The sequence below is a fragment of the Ctenopharyngodon idella genome, chromosome 17 (genome assembly GCF_019924925.1).
Source record: "Ctenopharyngodon idella isolate HZGC_01 chromosome 17, HZGC01, whole genome shotgun sequence".
In the NCBI taxonomy this organism is placed as follows: Eukaryota; Metazoa; Chordata; class Actinopteri; order Cypriniformes; family Xenocyprididae; genus Ctenopharyngodon; species Ctenopharyngodon idella.
Genome location: NC_067236.1, coordinates 7,829,793 through 7,852,057, shown reverse-complemented (window position 1 = coordinate 7,852,057; position 22,265 = coordinate 7,829,793). Strand labels below are relative to the sequence as shown.

The window sequence follows — 22,265 nt, the reverse complement described above, 5'->3', positions numbered from 1 at the left end:
TTATTATTTATAATTAAAATAAATCCATGTGGTAAACATAACTTGACAATACTTTGACATTTTGTTCTACAACATAAACTACACACATTCACACCCCAAACTGTCTTATCTAGTTACTTATTATAGAAACATACGTTTTCAAAAATAAACAGCTACTTCAAAATTCGCATTTTAAGTATGGGTGTGTGTACGTCGTAGAACAAAATATCAAACATCGTCAAGTTATGTTTACTCGAGGGAACCGAATTAGTCTTCCGAGTTTTAACGTCATCCCTGCATTACTCTATTTCAGATCTATTTAGGTAATGAGCAACCTGACTAAAAGTGGACTTTGCATAGAGTATCATAGAAACATAAATTACAGGGCGTAAATATGTTTTTCTGTGTATGGATAACTAACAAATGGACGTGTGGGCAAACTGACTTTTTAAAATTAAAGTAAAATGTATATATTTGTACAAGGGAAAGTACACACTTTAGATTTCTATGACATTCATAATTTATAAATGGATTTTGTGATTATATAGCCTATATAATATTTAATTATATATTTATATAAGTTATATAATGTTTAATTTCTATACACATGTTTTTGTTCTTTTGATGTCCATACATATTATAGATCTACTGTATTGATGTCTTTAATGTGTAGTTCATTCAGTTGTTCAGCCTGTGCTGCCCTCTGCAGGCTAATGTAGGAGTTAAAGGTATAGTTCACCCAAAAATGAAATTCTGTCATCATTTATTCATCCTCATGTTGTTTGAAACCTGTATGTGTTTCTTTCTTCTGTTGAACACAAATAGAAGATATTTTGAAGAATGTTGGTAACCAAATAGTTGATGGTAGCCCATGACTTCCATAGTATTTTTCCTACTATGGAAGTCAATGGCTACCATTCAACTGTATGGTTACCAACATTCTTCAAAATATCTTCTTTTGTGTTCAACAGAAGAAAGAAACACATACAGGTTTTGAACAACATAAAGGTGAGTAAATGATGACAGAATTTTCATTTTTGGGTGAACTATACCTTTAACAACATCTGAAGCGGTTCAAGAGATGGTTACGTCATGAATGGAACCGAAACAGGTCAGCAAATGGGAAAACCAAATATAAATTACCTTGGCTTATATAACTACTTATTTATCACACATTAAACCATTTTTGTTAATAAATAGCCTACAATGATTATAAAATGAATGTTTAACAAATTGTAGCTGTTTTTATTCACTAGTTGCTTTGTAAGTATTTTTTGCATTAAGTTAAACCATAACACAAGAAACAATGTAAAAACAATGTCCTTGGTTTGTGAACACACGATTCAACCAAAGAGTGCCCTTAACAAAAACCAAAACAGTTCAAAAAAGAACCAAATAAAACACAGAATACATTTCAAACAGATTGAGCGTCTGTTAGTGTTTGTTGTACAAGGAGCTGTGACTGCTGTAATCTGATCCTCTGATGAAAGTAGAGCAGCAGCTGCCCAAGGCTATAGCAAACTAGTCTCAGCATAGGAAATCCAGTCAACTTCCTCTTCCTTACAGCAAACTTTAGTGATGTAATCAAGGTCAGTATGTTCCTTTTGTTTAACAGGACAAAGTATAAAGAGAATTTTCACCTCATGTGATGTCCATTTCATGTCCATGTCACAAGATCCACAGATTTACAGTCAGAGAAACAGAGACAGACAGAGCTACCTGGATCTACCTACCTTCCTGTGTTTGCAAGTGGGAGAAGATGGATCTGTAAGGGATGCGAGATCCAGGCTTATTGTTGAATTAGCCCGAGAGCGGACAGGGGTGGGGCAGGTGTCGGTCATCACATAGTCTCCCGTTTGGATGCTCACCTCATCAAAACTCCTGTGGAACAGAGAACCAATTGTTACTGTAGTATGGAATGACTCCCAGATGCCCTAGTTTGCAATGGAGATGTAAAGTATCAGTGCAAAAGATTGTAAGTGGGCTCTATAAGATTGAATTTTGTTTTTTCTGTATTATCTTCACAGATCATTTTCAAATGGCTTTTCAATGCAAATAAAAGAAGAAACAAAATCCTCTCTCATGTAAATCACATGTAGCCATTAAAGAACATGTTCATGTCACATTTCAACCCAAAAACAAAGCAGGAAAAAAAAAAAAAAAACTATTGGAAAATTATATTATAGTGAAATAATATAATATAATTTTTTTTTTTCTTTTAAGAGTGTGGCACAATTTAAAATATCAGTGTGTTTTTATAAGCACATTTATACAGAAAACCAAGCACAACAGCTGCAATAGCTTTGTTGTTTTTGTCCTGCTCACTCTAATAGGTATTGTGACAATATAACAACAGGACGTCTATCTTTTAGCATTAAAGTGAAATATGAAGAATTCATGGGAACAGTTAAGCACACAGCATTCAATTCACATTAATTGTCATCTAGGTGTCAAAAGGGCTTCCTCGTAGAATAAAGTTTGACACTATAAAAACTGTTCTCAGAAAAGATTTCTCCATTCACTGTTGTGTCAATTCTTAAAGAAAATTAGCCACACTGGCTTCAAAAGTATAAAGTTAGAAAATCTTGTCTATTATGCAAGTTAACTATTGTGCAATTGAACCACTTTGCAACATACTGTATAACCACCAGGGAGCAGTCTAAGATTAGTTTTGCTTAGTTACACAATTCTGCTATTGCCTTTTTTTTCTTCACTGCATCCAAAATCACATACTTCCCTACTAATTAGTAGGTGAAAAACAGTATGTGACAAAAGAAGTATGTCGAATTCACAGTACTCATAAAAGAGTGGGCAAAAAGAACCTGAATTACCTACTACTTCTGGCGAGATTATGCCGTGTGCATACAATGAACACTTTACTATCCCATGAGGACACGGGAAAACTATTATTCAAAGTAATTATTCAAAATAAGTTCCTACTCAAGAGATTATGCTATACACAGCCTTGGTGTTTGTTCCAAATTATTATTCAAGTGACAATCAGTAGGACTGCAGTACAATAAACAGATTCAGATTTTTGTTTTTCAAAGAAAGTGTTTTATTTCTCCTATCTTATTAGATAACTGGTATCAATCTCAGACAGGTTTGTTAAATAGTTAGCCAGGTCTTCTTAGGTAAATGGAAAACCTATTTAAAGTGGTTGTTCCACATTATTAAGCAAGTCACAATCCTCAGGTAATATGGGGAGCAAAGATCTTTCTGAAGATGAAAAGCAAGAAGTGGTGCAATGCCTTCCAAAAGGCATGAAAACAACTAATATTTTGGAAAAACTGAATAGAGATTGACGAACTGTCTAAAGATTTGTGAGTGATTTAGAGCACAGAAGAACCTGGTCAGATAAAGGCTTATTAAGGGATGTTTCTGTCAAGTTTACAGTGAGTGTAGAAATATATTTTTTAAACATTTTTATTACAGTGGTATTTTTTGCAGCATGGGATAGCGCATTGTCTTGCATGAAAATCATTTTATATCAGAAGGCACAATCCTTTTTATACCATACTATAGCATGAAATGGTCAGTTAGAAACTCCACATATCATGCAGAAGTCATTTGTTTAACAGAAACTTCCCTTATTAAGCCTTTATCTGACCAAGTTCTTCTTTGCTATAAATCACTGACCAATCTTGTGACAGTTTGACAACCTCTATACAGTTTTTGCAAAATATTAGTTGTTTTTATGTCTTTTGCAAGACAATGATTGCACCATTTCATGCTTTTCATCTTCAGAAAGATCTTTCTTGCTCCCCATATTGCATGAGAATTGTGACTTGCTTAATAATGTGGAACAACCACTTTAAGTAGGTTTTCCATTTACCTAAGAAGACCTGGCTAACTACTTAAACCTGAAATAAAACAAACAAACACTTTCTTTGAGAAACTAAAATCTGAATGTTTATTGTACTAATATCCTACTGATATGTCACTTGCATAATAATTTGAAACACAGTGCATGAAAACTGTATATGATATGGTACATCACACTGGCACAAATAAATAGCCTTTGGGAATCATCATAGTTCTGCGACACAACTTCCGTGCCCCATAGTGCAAACAGCTGTTAGAAATATGAGGAAGATGCAGAAATGATCTGAATGCTTCCCTCCTTTTTCTAGAGAACTCATCTGAGTGAATAGCAAAAACAAACTTTACAGCAGGAAGAAATTCTGAACACCATTCAGGGGAAAAAGACAAAAAAATGTTCTTTGACAGGTTTGGGATAGTAAACGAAAGCCTTACAAATCTTCAGCTTGCAGCATGTCTGATCAGGTGGTTTTGATGCTTGACTCATCACATTGAAAGAGTTCACATCAATTCAACTGTGTGGGTGTCAGATGCGACAAATAGCTAATGACATTCTGGTTTCTTAATTCGAACCACCAGCCCTGCTTCACCCTGCTAGTATTTGAACTGATAAGCTATGCTGGTTTTAGACTTTCCAGGAATATTTTATTAAAAATCATGCTTCATATTGTGAATGACACCCATTTGTTTAGCTATGGCTTCAAAAAAGGGTTAATACTTCAATTTCCTCTTTGACTGTTTGAGCCCTCCAGGCAAATACATGAACTGGCATGTGTGTCATGGGAAGCCATGATCTCAGGGCTATGGATGCTGAAAGCAAACAACCTGAGACGCCTGCGGGTTTTCATATTTAATCTGAATAAGCTCCTATCCAGTTTATGATTTTGTATCATCTAGATATCCATGAGTATTCATTTCAGTGCATTTTGAATTCTTTCATTGTTTACGTGACACACATACTGTCAATTTTCTGTCTTTTCAGTCGACCAAGCCTATTTACAGGATGACCCAATAACACAGATTCTGGATGTAAAACGAGATGCATCCAATTATGAAATATCGATACTGTGACTCAAATGTGTGCACCAACCTAAATCTTAAAAGGAATTGCTGATCTACTGTAACTTGTCTTTTCCCTGACTCACACAGATGTGACTAATAATATGTGTTGACCTGTCACATACAAAATTTTCTTATGTATAAAAAAAACCCCACATGATCTTAACATGAGTGTTCATCCTAACACACATGCCTTCTTAGAAGTATAATTTTGTCATTCTTACTGAATGATACAAGCATCCACGTGATCACATCACAGCACATCACGTACAGTGTTGGGTAAGTTACTTTCAAAAAAGTAATTAATTACTAATTACATCATCAATGCTGTATTTAAAATACTTTTCTAATTACTCTGTCTGAAAAGTAATTTAATTACTCAATAAGTAACTTACTAATTACTTAAAATCCCTATAAACCTTGACCGGATAGACAATAGAAAGGAAACTTAATAATTTAGTCAAACATGGAATAGTTTAGCCTTTTATAGCTTTTTAAAACATTATAACTTTATTAAAACATATACTATAATACTTTTATTTACTTTATAATACTTCATTTTTAGGGATGTCACTATACCAAAAATCTAGTAGTCGGTACCGATACCTCCAAAAGTGCACAATACTCGATACCACGGTAAAAATATATAAAAATACAAATAAAACAATGCTATATATATATATAGTCAATAGTAGACAGTAGCATGTTTTAACAACAGTAGCATTTTTTAACAATAAAATACTGCTGTCACTAAGACCTAATGGACGGAGACAATATGCTGTTACACATGCTGTTCACATTCACATAACCAACGCGAATATACGCCAAGACGGGCATTTTGACATAACTGTGTGTGTATTTGAACGTTTATGTGTAATAAACCTCGAAATTTTGACACTCGCGAGAGGCGGCTATGTGTGTGCGCTTTGATTGTGAGAGCACTGACTGAAGACCGTCTCTCAGGGAGCGCGCGCAGGACATAGCTTACATTTGACCCTAATGTTCTTGCCTACCTGTGTCAAAAAAGTGAAGTAATTGGAATATTTCCATTCTGCAAAACAGCCACTCGCTTCTGCCGACATCTTCAGACAGCAACTACGCAGCCAACTAGTACGAAGTTGTGAACTCACGCGCAACTGCACTACAGCTAACGATTTTAAAGAGGCAGCCTTCACTTTTACTTTTAGACGAGAAATTTAGATTTTAAATTCAATATTGATTTAAACAGAACTGTTGAACTAATTTACAGTATGTAACGCAAGTACATTATAAGTAACTGTAATTAAATTACCTAAAAATGAACAGTAATCCCTTACTTTACTTTTTCAGTGGATAAGTAATTTAATTAACGCGTTACACCCAACACTGATCACGTGTATATTCAGCATTTGTCCCTGCCACAAATTGTAGATGAGAGCATTCGCCCATTAGTCAAAAAATTAAATAAAGGCAGGCGTGGCAGAGTTCTGTGAATGACAGGTGTCTGAATTTCTGGAAATATGTTGTGCTTTCTGTGGAATTATGCTACTGTTCAAGCACTGCTTGTCAGTCTCGCACTCACATACAACACAATGAACTTTTAAAAATGTTTTTTGTTAACTGAAATAAAATAGAAATATTAGATGAAAAAACTTTGGTGAATCACAGTTTTTAACTTCAGTTTTTGCTGCTGACATCTTAAATATTCAGCTAAATAATTAAACCTTGTCTTATTTGACTTGGTTTTGGAAAACTATCACTAATACAGACAACAAAGAACTGAATAAATTACTTCCAAATGACGTGAAAGCAGTTCTGATCATTCAGTGTTATTTGTGGATTTTGGAGGAAATGATTCAATAACAGGACATTCAAACAATCAAACTTGTATTCTAAATCTATAATCAAAGAGCTTTATGTTTTCATTACTTGGTACAATGCATTTGGGAGGGTTAGCGTTCTTTATTTAAGCAAGCAAATATTTGTGAGTGCTTTGCGCTAGTACAAAGATCCACAGCAGAGGCTACTCTTACTAAGACCGCTGCCTGTAAGGAGCATTGGGCCGCACCTGACTGTTACATAACACTGACATTCTGACCCAACTCCAACACATATTCTGACCGCCCCCCAAAGACATAGAAAACAGTCTGTGCTGCATAAGTTTCTTGCAAGATAAAAGTGTGTGTGTATCGGGGTCATGTGTATATAAAGGGTTTTGTGTTTGAGTGTGTGCACAATGAAATCCAATGCTTTTGTGTACAAGGTCCACATTTTATGTTCATGTTTATATTCATCTGAAAGAGTGTGCCTTTTGTTCTATATGTCTTCTGTTATGGTTGTGTCTGAAATTACTAGATAAACACATGCCAGCTTTTTTTTTTTTTTTACCCTAATGTATAAAGCAATATTCTTCAATACTTCATACTTATTAAAGACTAGCACAAGGCCAAAACACAGTATTTAAAGTGATAGTTCACCAAAAAAATTACAATTCTGTCCACATTTACTCACACTTAAGTTGTTACAGACCTATGGCTTTCTTTTTTCAGTGGAACACAAAGGAGAAAAGAGAAATGTTGAAGAATGCACAATCTTTCTCAAATAATGAAAGTAAATGGTGAGCCAAGCTGTTAAACTTCAAAATGACAAAAGAAGCACTATAAAAATATCATAATAGTAGTCCATATGGCAATGTATTCTGAAACCATATGTCACTGTGTAAGGAACAGACCCAAATTTAACTCATGTGGACCATTTTTATTATATTTATGTTGCTTTTTTGTCATTTGGAGCTCAAGTCCAGATCCCTATTCACAGTCATTATATGAAAAAACCTCACTATTATATTCTTTACTTATTTGTGTTACACAGAAAAAAGAAAATTATACAATTATACATTGAAAAAAATATATAAATAAGATTGTTATGATGATAGTTAAATGTGATCAGAAACTCATCTTATGCATCACTTGACTTCATGGTACAGTTTCTACCCTAACCCTAAACAATTTAATGTGTCAAATTACACACGATAAGCTGTTACACACAATGTTGGGAGAGACACACCCCTTCATTACATAAAAACAGTTTGCATACAGAGTGTCAAGTGCTTCCAGAGCATTACTGGAAATCCAGGAGACAGGATGTGTGAAATCAAGCAAGGAAAGACAACAGGATCATAATAAAATAAATAAATAAATAAATAAAACTATGCAAAATACAATTTCATTGATGGACAGTAAGTTTTCTTAATTCACTCAATAATGGCAGGTGTTGCAAAAACTTTAAAACAAAATTTTGAACTGCAGTTGTAATTCTTTAATTATCTTTTTGGCTACTTTGTACTTTGACTGAGTCAAAGATACTAGCACCTTTTACTCTCTTCTTGACTACATTATTGAATAAGAATATGTATTCTTTGCACAAATACATGTGTAATGATAATGCATGGCACCTAACTTTTTCTGCAGCAGATTATTTCTGCTACAAAATAAGTGATATCGCCATCAACAGGGCATTGAAGGTACTATCTTGTGTGTTTCGCCCTTACTCACCCAAACAGGCCACTTTATGCGAATCGACTGTGAATGAATTCACAGGTAGTTGCTGAATTGCAGGTGTTTCATATATGAAATGAAGACATGTCTGCAAGTTGGCTTTGACTAGTTATTTTACTTAACATTATTTTATTTATCTCTTATATGAAGAGACCTTTTTGAAGGATACTGGTTTACTTATGCCGTTTTTGAGCACTTGAGCTTAACTGAGACTTGAGTGTTTGTAGACGTTTTAGTGACTCTTGTGTCAACATTGATTTATTGCAATATTGAGGTGTTCAGGTGTTTTATTTTGATTTTAGAAAAACGTTATTGCTCTCCTCACAAATCAACTGTTTCTTGTTTTTTCTCTGGCATGCCTCTTATGTACGAATTCAGTACGAATAAAATACTTCAGTACTGTTAAAATCAGACACTCTAAGACTTTTACTCAAATGGTTTCGAAATTGGTGACTTGTAACTTGTAATGGAGTCATTTTGACTGACTTTTGACTTTTATTGAAGTATGGTTTTTAGGTACTCTTTACACCAGTGTTTCTCAGCTGGTGAGTTGTTCTGAGTGGGTCACTAGTGTGTAGTCAAAGAAACAACAACCGTAACAAAAAATTTAATTTTAAATGTTTTTTTGGTGCGATACATTTATTTTGAAAGATGTGCATGAAAGCTTTTGACTCATCTGTCAGATATAATACTGTGCTCTTCAATTGCACACACTGTATATCATATCACTATATATAAAGAGCAAAATAAATTACGAGCATGCAATGTCGTAGTTATGTCATCAAATAGTAAGTCATGAAATTACCAAAAAGTATCAATAAATTATGGCTAACACATGATGTACCACATGACAGGTACGTCATGATTTGTATACAGGTATGATGTTCATTCTATTCATCATCAGTATGTTTTACTAAGAATTTATTATAGAAATTTGTGTAGTTTCCATGGTAACTGTAGTTCCCGTAACCTTAACCCAAAATACCACTTTATTTTCACTTTGTATTGTTGATATTTTTGATGACTGTGACTCATTCCAATGTAACAAAAACTAGTTTGGGACTGCTATTAGCTTCACCTTATACTGTTCATCAGTGTAAGTGATATTCTTAAAGTTGTGTGTCGTATGCTAAGTAAAGTGGCAGGGTACTTGTGTGTGTTAACCATTTTTGAAAAATAAATTAGCTTGATTTAAATTCCAAAAAATTTGGGTTGCGGCTTAATAAAAATGTGGGTTCCATGGCCAAACCAGTTTAGAACCACAGATTTACACCTCTGCTTTCAATCACTAGATTCAAAATGTGAGATGTTGAGCTGCCGCTAGGGCTGTTTTTTATTTTATTTCTAAAGAGCAGTAATGACTCCTTTAACAAACCAAAAGTTCTTACCCTTGTTTTTATCTTGCGCTGCCATTGAACAGAATGATCTGAAACGCCCATAACCTTTCATGATGATTTCATTTTAAACACACACCCACACTAAAAGGTTAACTTAAATATGGTCACGGTATTAAAACAATGTGGCCTGGTTGGTTTCACATCGTATATTGAAAACGTCAAATCAATCATTTTCATTTTTAAATGATTATTGTCCAAAAGACAGAAATATGTTTGTGTGGTAATGGAGCGAAAAGGTTTTGTAAATGAAAACTTCTATTGTGGCAGATGGAGGGCCACATAGGCTTTACTCAGTACACTGTAACTGTCATCATTTACAAATGATAAAAATGACAGGTTATGAGAGAAGCTGTCAACTTCAATCACTATGCCTTTTGTGAGACACTTTCCAAGCACTTGTTTACTCTATATTAAAGGTGCGGTAAGTAGATTTTGAAAAACATAACATAACATTTGTAATAAACAGACATCCACTTTCACATTGCATGTGTAACAGTTGCCAGATAGTGAGTGTTGAGCAGGTAAACCACTGCACACTGACGATCGCTAGAGAATGCGATGTTTGGCGTCATTGTTAGTTCACTTGCCTCACATGCCAGCGGCAATTGGGCCAGGGTTTGATACTGACTCGGAGCAGGGTGGTTAGGATTAGAGAGTGAGTTTTGGAGGTGGAGCAATGAAGAGAGGGGGTGGGTTTGTTTGGGTTGATTTCAAATATCAACAATGTCCAACAGAGTTTTTCAAAATCTACTTACTGCACCTTTAATGATATTAATGATACCAATGGTACCAAGGATAATTTCATATATATATATACATACATCAGGGGCGTTTCCTCTGAGGAGGCAAGGGAGGCAGTGCCTCCTCAAAAAAAAACAGGATGAGAAATTAATCCATATTACATATAAAACAACACAAATATTACAAATTATGACATTAAAAAGAGCGCAAGTCACTCGTATTTCTAAAGGAAACCCTGCCCAACAGCAACACCCGCAGGTAAAGTTACTGCAGGAGTCATGCCTCCCTTTACACTCATAGAAAACCATTAGACCCCTATAGCGTGCGGTGGGTTTTGTGAGGGTTAATTGAGAATGAATGGGGGAAAGTCACGTGAGAGGAGGCAATGTCTCCATCGCACTATGATTGGATGTAATTGGTTATGATTGGATATGATTGGTTTGCGTGATAAATCCTGCCTCTTGTTTACGTGCACGTTCCGTGCGTCAGTTTGAATGAACAAATGATGGCGTCAATGGGAAGACTAATAAGTAGACAGTAGAGTAAGTAAACAGATCACCCAGTTAGATATTACCGCTTTATGTCACGTCAAAATCAAACTTGAAATGGACTGAAAACACGATGACTGCGGGGGTTTTTAGTGCAATCAGCTTGGTGAAATTAAAAATACATCTTTGTGTCTGTGACAGACGGTGTTTACGGAGCATGACTGATGATCCAAAATAGCCTAAGTTGACTATTAAAAAGAAAAACATCAATACACAAATAAAATATATTGTTTAAATTGTTACAGCCTTTAGTTATTACTTTGGAATGAATGTAGAAATGCTTAAAACACTAACTTGATGAGATTAAGATGAGATCAACGTTAAGAGTAATGCACATGAATTTACATTTGATTCATAAAAAATTAAAAAATGTACCTCCTCATTTCAGAAAACCACTGCACGCCACTGATACACATGTGCATATAGAAGTAAAGACTAAGGCATCTCTTTAGGGGAGTGGTAAGATAAGAGGCAAGGTTATAAGGTTAAGTTTAAAGTGAATCATTGTAATAATGGTCAGGTTCCCTGTTTGTTTAACAGTAATATTCTGAGTTCAGTTCACCTCTTCTATTCCATCGCCATTCTGTTACTAATCTGCTCACAAACACACAGTACAAAAACAGTCAGTACTCTGACCCATCTACATGTGTCTGTCAAATGTATGCATGGCTGAGTTCCTAAGCCTTCCAAGGCTAATTCCTGTAAGTGCCTTTCCTGTAAACACACGTCTCCCTGTGTCTGACTTCGTCTCCCTGGGATTATGTGTCTTTTAGAATGTTTCAATTTTTGGTTTTAAATTCATGAGGTGATGGATATCACTGAGTTTCCCCTCGGGATGTGGGTTTGATATCCCCACTAAAAACATATTTGATGCAAACTGCACAGGATGAAGTACACTGAATCCAAGCATCATGTGACGATATCTCCTCTTACAGTAAAAATGACTATTTTCTCTCAGGTGTTTTGGAAACCATCTCCAAAATAATAGATGCTTTCATCCCAAATACATATTTTTTGGTCTATAGCCCAGTATATAGGATTTTCATGAACAGAAGAGCCAAACTAAATGTCTTTCCACCCTTGATAGATACATGACCAAGGTTTGGACCTCATTGACTATTCTGAATTTTGACTAAAATTTGCAGGGTGCCGTTCTTATTCAAATGATTAAAGAGTATGATATAAAAAAATTTACACAAAAAAAACTTCCCTGACACAACATGATTTTTTTTCCTTTATCCACCTTGTCATTAGTGATTCATTAGTAAGTACAAAATACAGTTTGTGAGGTGTACAGAATAGGAATGAGTGGATTTTCATCTAAATATTATAAGAAAGGTAATAAATCTGTTTTAGTGCCACCAAACGATTAATCACAATTAATCGCATCCAAAATAGAAGTTTGTTTGTGTTTACATAATATATGTGTGTATACTGTGTGTATTTATATATAAATAATAAATATACACAGCACACACACATATTTTATGTAAACACAAACTTTTATTTTGGATGCGATTAATCACGATTAATCGTTTGACAGCACTAATCTGTTTATTTATTATTGTAGATGTATTTAAATTATCTCCTTACATTTGTTCTGAATAACTGCATTTATATACTAAAAGGTATCTTTAAGCAATGTAAAGAGTACATGATTAGATTCAAGAGAAGCTGCCAAAGAATCATAACTGACAATACCATATTTGTCGAAACAAACTTTATTTATTTGATTTTACACTGTTGCACTTGGCGTGGACCCCCCAAGAGCTTGAACACAATACAAGCCTATAACAAATAGAGCCTTTATTCGATCAGATTTCTGTGAAATGTGTTTGGGCCGGTTGAAACATCTCTCAGTGAGCCTGAAAGTAACTCCTTTTGACAGCCTAGATATGCATCAGCCCTGTGCAAGTGTGCATTTCATATTCACATGCAGATAAGACAAAAATATATGCATGATAAGGGGAGAATTACAAGATTAAAGGGGCTCTATGTAGGAATGACACCCAGTGGTCGAAATAGGTACTGCAGTCCAAATTCAAAATATTGTTTGCCCCGCCCCCTCGTTCAAAGACAAGGGTGGCCAGCTTGAGGACACACAACAAGAGTGAGCGCAATTGACAATAAAAGCTGAGAAGACTTACACACTGTAAGCTGATGAGTTGATTTATCTGTGTTTTAATATGCTGTCGTTCATAGAGATTTTAGATGGATGCAGAGGCTTTTTAGGTCAGGTAGAATCTGCAATTCTCTGACCCAGTTTGTTTGCTGGTTTCCATGGCTGCAATACGCAGTGTTTTCCGCCAACTGGCAACCTGTGATGTCGAAATACTATTGGATAAACTGGCAGCACAGGGTTTTGCACAGACCAAAACAAAGACAGTCATTCCGACACGGAACGCACATTTCAAAGTAGAATATCTGGCTGTAGCATTGTTTTTCTGAGAAACAAGTAGGTGAACTTAGCATGTTTCCTAATTATCTGCAAACATATTGGGGTATTTTTATGCTTTATTAAAGTAAAAATCTTACATATAGCCCCTTTAAAATATCAGTAGCAAGTTATCACGGTTTTATCAATAGGCAGCCAACTGCAACGAAAAGAGCCATAAATCACCTTGCTTTTGGGAAAAGCATCAATTGCGTTTGCCAAAGCTTAAAATAACAAAGCAGAACTTTTTTAATGTCAGTGACATGCCAGACAATACAAACTGCATCATTACAAATTAATGAAAGCTGTTCTCTCATGTCTGTAAAAAGTTTGCAAACAGCATAAACGGTATTATCTGTCATCCTCTAAGGCTGGAGATAATAACTTCCAGTTTTTAAGTCTGCCTTTATTATTATTATTATAAAAGTAGATGCTGATGAATCATATTTTTAGTAATTCCCCTCAAAAGTTACATGGAACACTATATTCAAAAAAACAAGAAAAGTTCAGAGCAAAACTGGTTTCACTGGTTTTATTAGGAAGCTCTATCAAATCACAGCTTATAGAGTGATGATCACTTTGACAGGCAGACATGTAAAAATACAAAAATCACTGTTTGATATAAACTACAATGGGAAGGAGCGATCAGCTTCTGTTTTATCTCGCTCACTGGGATATTTCCCAACCACTCTTTGCACATTCCTGCAGCATGAGTTTATGTGCTTATAGGAACATGCAGAGCTGCCCAAGACAAAGAGCTTTTCACACAAAAAGAGGGGTGAAAGTCAAGAGCACCCACCCTTCAGCACTTTTTACCAAGTTATTAAAACTAATGAAGAACTGATGGTCTGTGATGATCGTCTCTGGTAAAATTATTAACCGTTTCATTTTCAGTTGCATGCAAACAAATGAACAATATAGGTCAGATTCCCTTCTGTACATGTGTCAAATTTTCCTTAAAATAAAATGGTAACACTGTACAAGATAAGATTCTGTATATTAACATTGGTAAATGCAATTATGGCTAACATGACATAAAACAGCATTTATTAATCTAGCTTATACAATATACATTTTTATCTTTTTAATTGTATAAATTAACCTTAGCTAATGTATTTTTTAAAGAAGCGTGAATTAAAAAAAATCAATGAAAGTAAATTTAAAAAAAGTTTTTCACTGTTACTTTGACCTAATGCATTAATAAATGTTAACCTTACTTTAAAGTGTTAGCAGTAAAATGTATATTGATATACAGACAATGGGATTTTCCATTGCATTAAAAAAATCAAAACCAAAAGCTATCAATTGTAGTCAGGACCATAGTGTGCTGTTTATTTTGTGTGTGTGTGTGTGTGTGTGTGTGTGTGTGTGTGTGTGTGTGTGTGTGTGTGTGTTGCCTTGGCAGCAGAAAATTCAAAGCAGAAACATGAGTTGTTTATCATGCCAAATCTGCAAAGAAACCCTAAATGTGTCTACTAAACAACATGAAAATATAGGTGCTTCAAGCAGAAAGATTGTTTCATGAAAACACTCAAGCTCTAAAACAATGGAAGAGATTTAATGGAAGAAGAAATATGAATAAGATGCTAAAAAAAAACATGCTAAAAACTTGTTTTGAACAAATTCATCTATGACTGTTCTGAGTGGAACAAATCCTTCTATTTTTGCTTTACAAAAGCATACAGTGTTGCACATCCAGATGTTTGCCAACCACAGTGAGTCACTGCTCATCCAGAGCTTACTAATATATGCCTGTTTTAGGACAAATCTGGCAACAGTAACAATTACTCTCTGATCGTGATCCAATCCATGCAGAATTGTCACTTAAAGCTGCAGTAAGCAATTTCTGAGAAACGCTGCTGATATTTGAAATCATCAAAACAAATACGCCCCTACCCAAAAGGATCTTGCCCCTATCTTGATAGCTCTGCCCCCAAATTCACGAACACACTATAGCTGTGTTCGACTTCTGCTGTGGCTGGATGTAACCGATCGGTGAGAGTTGCTGCTTGCAGTTGGGGAGAAACTGAAAACGAAGATGCCAAGTCGTTTTTTATCAGTTTAATTTTGATAAACATGACACAATATAACGTTGCGACTACATGAAAAGAGATTAAAATGTTTTATAAACTGGTTAGTTCCTGTCCTTGATTCTGATTGGTCAATAGCTGTGTTTTATTCACAATAAAACACGGCTATGACCGCTTCACTCAACGGTTCTGTGTATCACTACACAACACCCTTAGCAACCACTCTTAGCAACGTAAACTGTTTGTTCTCAATTGATATTGTTCATTGAAGCTTACTGTATTATGTGGAAGAGTATTGTGAGAAAGAGATCGATTGAACGATTTTATTACCTGCATTCAGATTTAGCATTTTCCTTCAGGTCAGTCCTATGTTCATAATAAAAAATCTATTTAAATATCCAAGTATTATCCTGTCCTTTTAACAGTTAAGGGATTTTCCCGTGACTGACAGCGCTAGTCAAAGCGTTTGTCAGTTGCGTCTTGTTCCGTGTTCACAACAATTCAGTCTTTTCAATGTAAGTCTTCGCTACTGACTGACACACTCATAAAGACAGTCTTTGCTGCCATCTGATGGCGTAATAATGTAACTTCTGTTGCTGTTCACGGTCAGGGACTATTTTTTTCCGGCAGAAGGAAGGCTTTAGTGAAAGTTTACTTTATGAAAGTTGCATTGATACATATTTTTGGCTTTAGTATTTGTATTGTGTGGTAACAGTTTTATAAAAGCAATAAGGTACTTGAGGCTAGTGCTGTATTGTGAATAAGTCATGGCTGAAGGGCGTTGTTAGGCATGACGCTTCGCGTGACTTATTCACGATATAGCACAGCCTCTCGTACCTTATTGCTTACATTAAAATACAGATTTGTGAACATTAGTGGAACTGAAGGTGTAATGATGAACACAAAACACACGTGATCGTTGTCATGCGGTGAATATAGCCAATCGTGAAACAGCTGCGTCGTCATCAGAGCCTGTGTAGCCGCTCTGAAGAAGCTGCGCTGGCTGAGTCAGCCGACTGCTCTCGAATCGCTCTCTCAGTACTTTGCTGCCATATGTCACAGTGACGTGACGCCAGCGCTGTCTCAAGTTGGACAAAATTTCTAATTCAAATCAGGCACCGATCTGTCTGCGCAGCGCTGCATGAAGTGGAACAAGCCTTATGCAACACAAGTTCCTTCCCCCTAATGAGTTTATACGCCCCTTACTGATGATTGGCTCTAACAGTGTTTTGGCGTTCGGTCCGATCCACTTTCAACAGCATTTCACAGAAATTGCTTACTGCACCTTTAAAACACACAGGTTTGGCTATGATTGTGAGGGTTTAATGTTTTTAGACTCACAAATATAGTCAAACATGCCGAAAACAGACTTTTAAGGATAAACAACTCATAAATCACCCAAATTACTAAACACATTTTTAATGTATTTAATTTTTTTTTATATATATATGGGCACGTTTTGTGTCTACTGATATTCAATAGGTTTGTGTGATGGTTAGGTTTGGGGTTTAGCAAACATCACCTCTGTATAAATAACATTGCATCTTAGAGTTGTCGTCAATAACACAGAAAAACCACCATGTGTGTATGTGTGTTTGTAGAAATGTGTTCAGTTAGCATGTTTATGTCATGACAACAAAGCTTCCAGCAAATATCAATCATCATTGTGAAGAGCTGGATTTCTCTCAACCCCCACCTGCCCGCAACACACACACACACACACACACACACACACACACACACAGACAGACACACACACACACACACCACACGCACACAGACATACGCCCTGCCCACAGGCAACTTTAACCAGCTCACAGCAGCTCTTTCTCATTTTCAACTGATCAGTGTTTCCACACAGTGTGGTCATAAAGAGTTTGGCCTGAGTTTTTAAAACCCTGAAAAGGCTAGTGGACCTGCTGTGAGTCACTTTACTTTCTCAAACTGTCCTCAATCTTTTCTCTGATCACACTGCTTTTCAGAGTCTTAGTGTTTAATAGATGTGTTTAGTGTTTGATAGATGAATCCCAAAAAAAGCCTGATATTTGTGTAATCTGAATTAAAGGGATAGTTCATCCAAAAATGAAAATTCTGTCGTTAATTACTCACCCTCATGTCGTTCCAAACCCGCAAGACTTTCGTTCATCTTCGGTACACAAATGAAGATCTTTTTGATGAAATCTGAGAGCTTTCTGTCCCTCCATAGACTGACTACGTAACTTTACAGCTATGACACTTTAATGATTCAAAAATTCATAAAGAGATTGTAAAACGAATCCAGATTAATTGAGAGGTTTAGTCTGAATTTTCTAAAGAGACACGATCGCTTTATATGATGAACAGATTTAATTTAGGCTTTTATTCACATATTTATCAGCTCGCACATCAGTTGTGGTAAACGGAAGCTCGATCATGTTTGCTTGACGTGCGAGAACCAATTAGGGTCATTCTTGTGTGTTATGAAGCAAGTTAATTGTTCCAGAAGAGGTTTGTTCTCAAGCGTGAAGCAGGTTCGGTTGCGCTTCTGTTTATGTTCATTGATTGATGTTTGTTTTTGTCTCATATTTCATAAAAAAACTCCATTTATGTTCTAAATATGAACGAAAGTCTTACGGGTTTGGAACGACATGAGGGTGAGTAAGTAATGACAGAATTTCCATTTTTGGGTGAACTATCCCTTTAACAATCACTAAGCAAATTAGATTATCAATCAATACAATTAGTTATAAATCTACATTAGATCTGCATATACTTATTTCAGAAGTGTCAGTTCATAAAATCTGATTAAGCCACAGCAGTATATAATTGTCTCTATAAATAGACAAAGTCTATATTTTGAAAATATTAGTTCTATAATGCTCTTTGTTCAGACGGCTGTGACTCTTGCCTACATAGCAGGAAATTCTTGCCAGTCCTCTTCATCTGTAGTCAGTGATAGCTTTACTTCCTTTAATATTTGCCTTTAACAAATTACACACATAATAATCTATAATCAAATCAAATTAGGCTGCTATTCTGTCTCTCTTGCATCATCTGTTATGAAAGTGGGACGATATATCACTTATATCAGCCTACTTATTGAAGATTAAATACAAAACAAACTTTCCTTTCTATTTTGTCCCAGGATTAAACTGGTTCTGTGACAAGTGCAACAGAAAAAAAAACGAAAAGTGTCTAGTCGTGTGATGTAAAGTCGTCTGTCTGACTGAACCCTTTTCTATTCCTGCAGTGATACTATTTTGCTTATTCATTATTCATTTTAACAGACTCATTGAACAGTGCCAGGTGTAGTGGAAAGTGGCATTAGCATGGAAAAGCATCTCATAAATACTATTAAATGTGCAGAAATTGTTCATTATTGACAATTATTTTTAGGTTATATGTTGTTATGCTTCCGTACATGTAATCAGGAAAGAACAGACCACAGAATTATACAGAATTATACATATTTTACTTACTAAAATAAAAGCACATGTGAGTCAATAAATCTAAAAAAGCACCCAACTTATACAGGAAGAAACCTGCTATTGAAATACAAGGATGTCTCATCCCAGTAAGCCAAAGGTGAGGGCCTAAACTAGTCAAGCAAAATCATTCCACTTGAAAAAACAGAAGCATGTTTGTCTATTTCAATTCAAACAAAGCTCCCCATCAAACGTGATTATGCAAGATGAAAATAAATCAACAGTGGGATAATGAACACTGCTGATTCTTGTTAGATTCTGCTTTTGAGTCCAAACCCTTGATTGTTCAACACAGACAAAGCCTTGCTAGAATTGTGGGAATAAAGAGTGTTTTGGCTCAGTGGAAGGCATCTAGTCTTTAGCAATTAGAAATATAGCAAATATTGAAATCACAGAGACACATGGGCTGATTAGCGCAATACAGATTCAACAGTGTTGTCAAACTGCTGACAGTGTTTTCTACTGTCCTTCCACTGTGTTATGTCATGATACAATCCTGAAATACATACAGGATGTCCTACTATTGTCTCCACTATACTACTGTACACACACTACATGGTACAGTACAGTCCACAACGTTGCCATTTTAACAGATAAACCTATGCGTAATTATCTGCATATAAATTAGACCAATGATACTTAAGTATATGATGTCAATATAGCGTAGCCTCAAAATCGAGAAAAAAAAAAAATATATATATATATATATATATATATATATATATATATACAGTCAAACCAAAATTTATTCAGACACCTTGAACATTTCATTCATTAATACAGTTTATTCACTATAGTTTAAAAAAAATTTCTGACACAGATAAACTGTGTCAGAAAAAAAAAAATCTTAATTATGTCAGATAACACTTAAGCAAAACATGGTCGGGTCAAAGTGTCTGAATAACTTTTGGTTCCAAATTTTTAAAAATTTTACTGGTAGTCCACTGTATGAAGATTTTTTTGGGTATAATATGTTCATCAGACCAGCAGGCCTTTAAGGTCATTGAATACTCTTGCTGTCGGTACCTAAGACATGCTTAAAACTTAAGGGGGATCGTGCATTTTCAGTGGCAGCACCCCGGTTGTGGAATAACTTGCTTTTGTGCTTAAGATCTGCCACTTCTGTACAAGCTTTTAAATCTTTGTTTAAGACATATCTTTTTAAAATGGCTTATGGGCTGGAGTAACTGCTGCATATGGTCTTATTTTGTGTGAATTTATTGTTGTCTACTTTTGTGAAATGTTTTATTCTGTTACTTGTTTTATTGCTAGTTTAACTCAACTTGTCTGTGCAGCACTTTGGTCGGCCCGTCATTATTAAATGCCCTATATAAATAAATGAAACAGATTTTTTTTTTTTTTAATTTAAAAAAATCTTCTTATATTCTCATAACAGTAATTATTTTTTACATCAACATAAATGAAGATAGTAGGTGCAGCCAGCATATAAAAATATATTTTTTGCAATTATTTTACAATTTCACAATGGGAATGAGACATTTTTCCATTATGAGGGAGGAGGTGCTTAATTGTCATGATTCAAAAAATGCTTCATTGATGAATAATTCTGCAGTAAGGCTTCATTATCTTTATGCAAATTTATATTTTATGCAAAATATAACTTATTTATTTTGAATTTCGGTTGAAATATGACTGTTCTTGACAGGTTTTGTGAGATTCACACAAATTAAGATATGAATACTTATGAATCAAAGTTGTATATGAATCATGACATTTCCAACTGTTTAAATTAACAAATTATCTGTTGACCATATTTGTTAATGACAATGATAAGAAAGTTACCCTAACGAAAAGTTTTACCAACTCACTACTAACATGAAATACCCCACTGAGGGAAAACAACAACAACAACAACAACAAAAAAACAGCCTTAGCTGGTTGAAGACCTGCCAGCCTGGCAAAGCTGGTGTTGAGCTTGTTTAGTTGGTACAGCTTGGTCTCCCAGTCTGACCAGTTGAAAACTGACCCAAAAACTTGCGCAAGGGTAAGTAATACCAGTGAACGTGGAGAGATGCATGATAGCATATGGTGCTCATTCAAAAATTCCCATGGCAGATATTTGTGAGAAAAGAGCATTAGAAATTATATGACAGATCACTCACCTGTGGTTGAACACAGAGTCCACTTCTCCGGAACTGCTGAGAAACTGTTTATCTTTATTCCTATTTTTGGACCTCCAGGTCGGAAAACGTTTCTTCTTCTTCTCGCTGGGGCTGGTGGGCAGTGAGTCCGGGAATGAGGTGGCATCTACAGGGTTCGACGGTAAAGTCATGGACGGACCTCTGAAACTCGCGCGCTCGTCTTCGGGTGAAGTCCCCCACAGACCCTCAGTTCTTTCAGCATCCCTGGATTCCTTACCTAAACTCTTTGACTTCCCAAACAGCTTCTTAATTCTAATGCTCATGATTAAGTATTTACGACATGTACAAAGATAAAAGTTCTCTTTAGTCTAATGTCAAAACTGAAAGTTTGAAATGCGCACGCTTCGTTTGGCGCGCGCTGGAGTTTTGGTGTTATTCACGCGCTCCTGAAGATCACAGGAGCGTGTTGGGCGGAGCGCGCAGTTCAGGTTTGAACTTCGTTGATAACATCTTTCTTTTAAAACAGAAGCTGGTCTGAGCTGTAAAATCTCACAAGAGTAGATTTTAAAAACAAACATACTGGAACTGGAATATATAAACATTTTCTGAATTACCTATTGTCAATTTACAGTGCTTATTTAATTAAATCCAATCTTCATATGCAGTGTGAAGCAACCACTGTCATTTTCTTTCGAATGGAAAAGGGTTATAGCGCCTTCTGGTGGTCTATATATATATTAAGTGAAATCTGAAACTCGCAACTTGTAATTAAATCATATTCTTCACATTGGTCACAATGAAGTTAATATATTGTAGATGTTTCTTTATTTTTAAAAACGTTCCTGCAATCCTTTAAATAAGGTTTCATTTGTCAACATGAACAGTACTTCTATAGCATTTATTAATCTTAATTAATGTTTATTTCAACATTCAAAAATACATTTTTCAAATCAAAATTTGTATGTTAACATTAGTTAATGCACTGTGAACTAGCATGACTAATGAACTATTTTTAACATTTACAAATGAATAAATACTCTAAAAAAAAGTAATGCTCATTGTTTGTTTATATTAGCTAATGTTAACAGAAGTTCACAAAGGAAAGAGTTTATTGTAAAGTGTTAGCAATGTTCTAAATAAAACTTGTTTTCTT

At 35.2% G+C, this 22,265-nt stretch overlaps 1 protein-coding gene across 1 annotated transcript in view; it reads right to left on the bottom strand.

The window, feature by feature from the left end:
* Window positions 1–21,562, bottom strand: part of crybg1a (crystallin beta-gamma domain containing 1a) — a 44,573-nt gene extending 23,011 nt beyond the window's left edge. The window contains exons 1-2 of the mRNA XM_051868914.1: window positions 21,134–21,562; window positions 1,713–1,860 (exon numbers count right to left, since the gene is read on the bottom strand). Of these exons, the coding sequence (XP_051724874.1) occupies window positions 1,713–1,860; window positions 21,134–21,435 (450 nt within the window). The 5' untranslated portion in view covers window positions 21,436–21,562. The remainder of the gene's footprint in view (window positions 1–1,712; window positions 1,861–21,133) is intronic.
* Window positions 21,563–22,265: the final 703 nt, after the last annotated feature.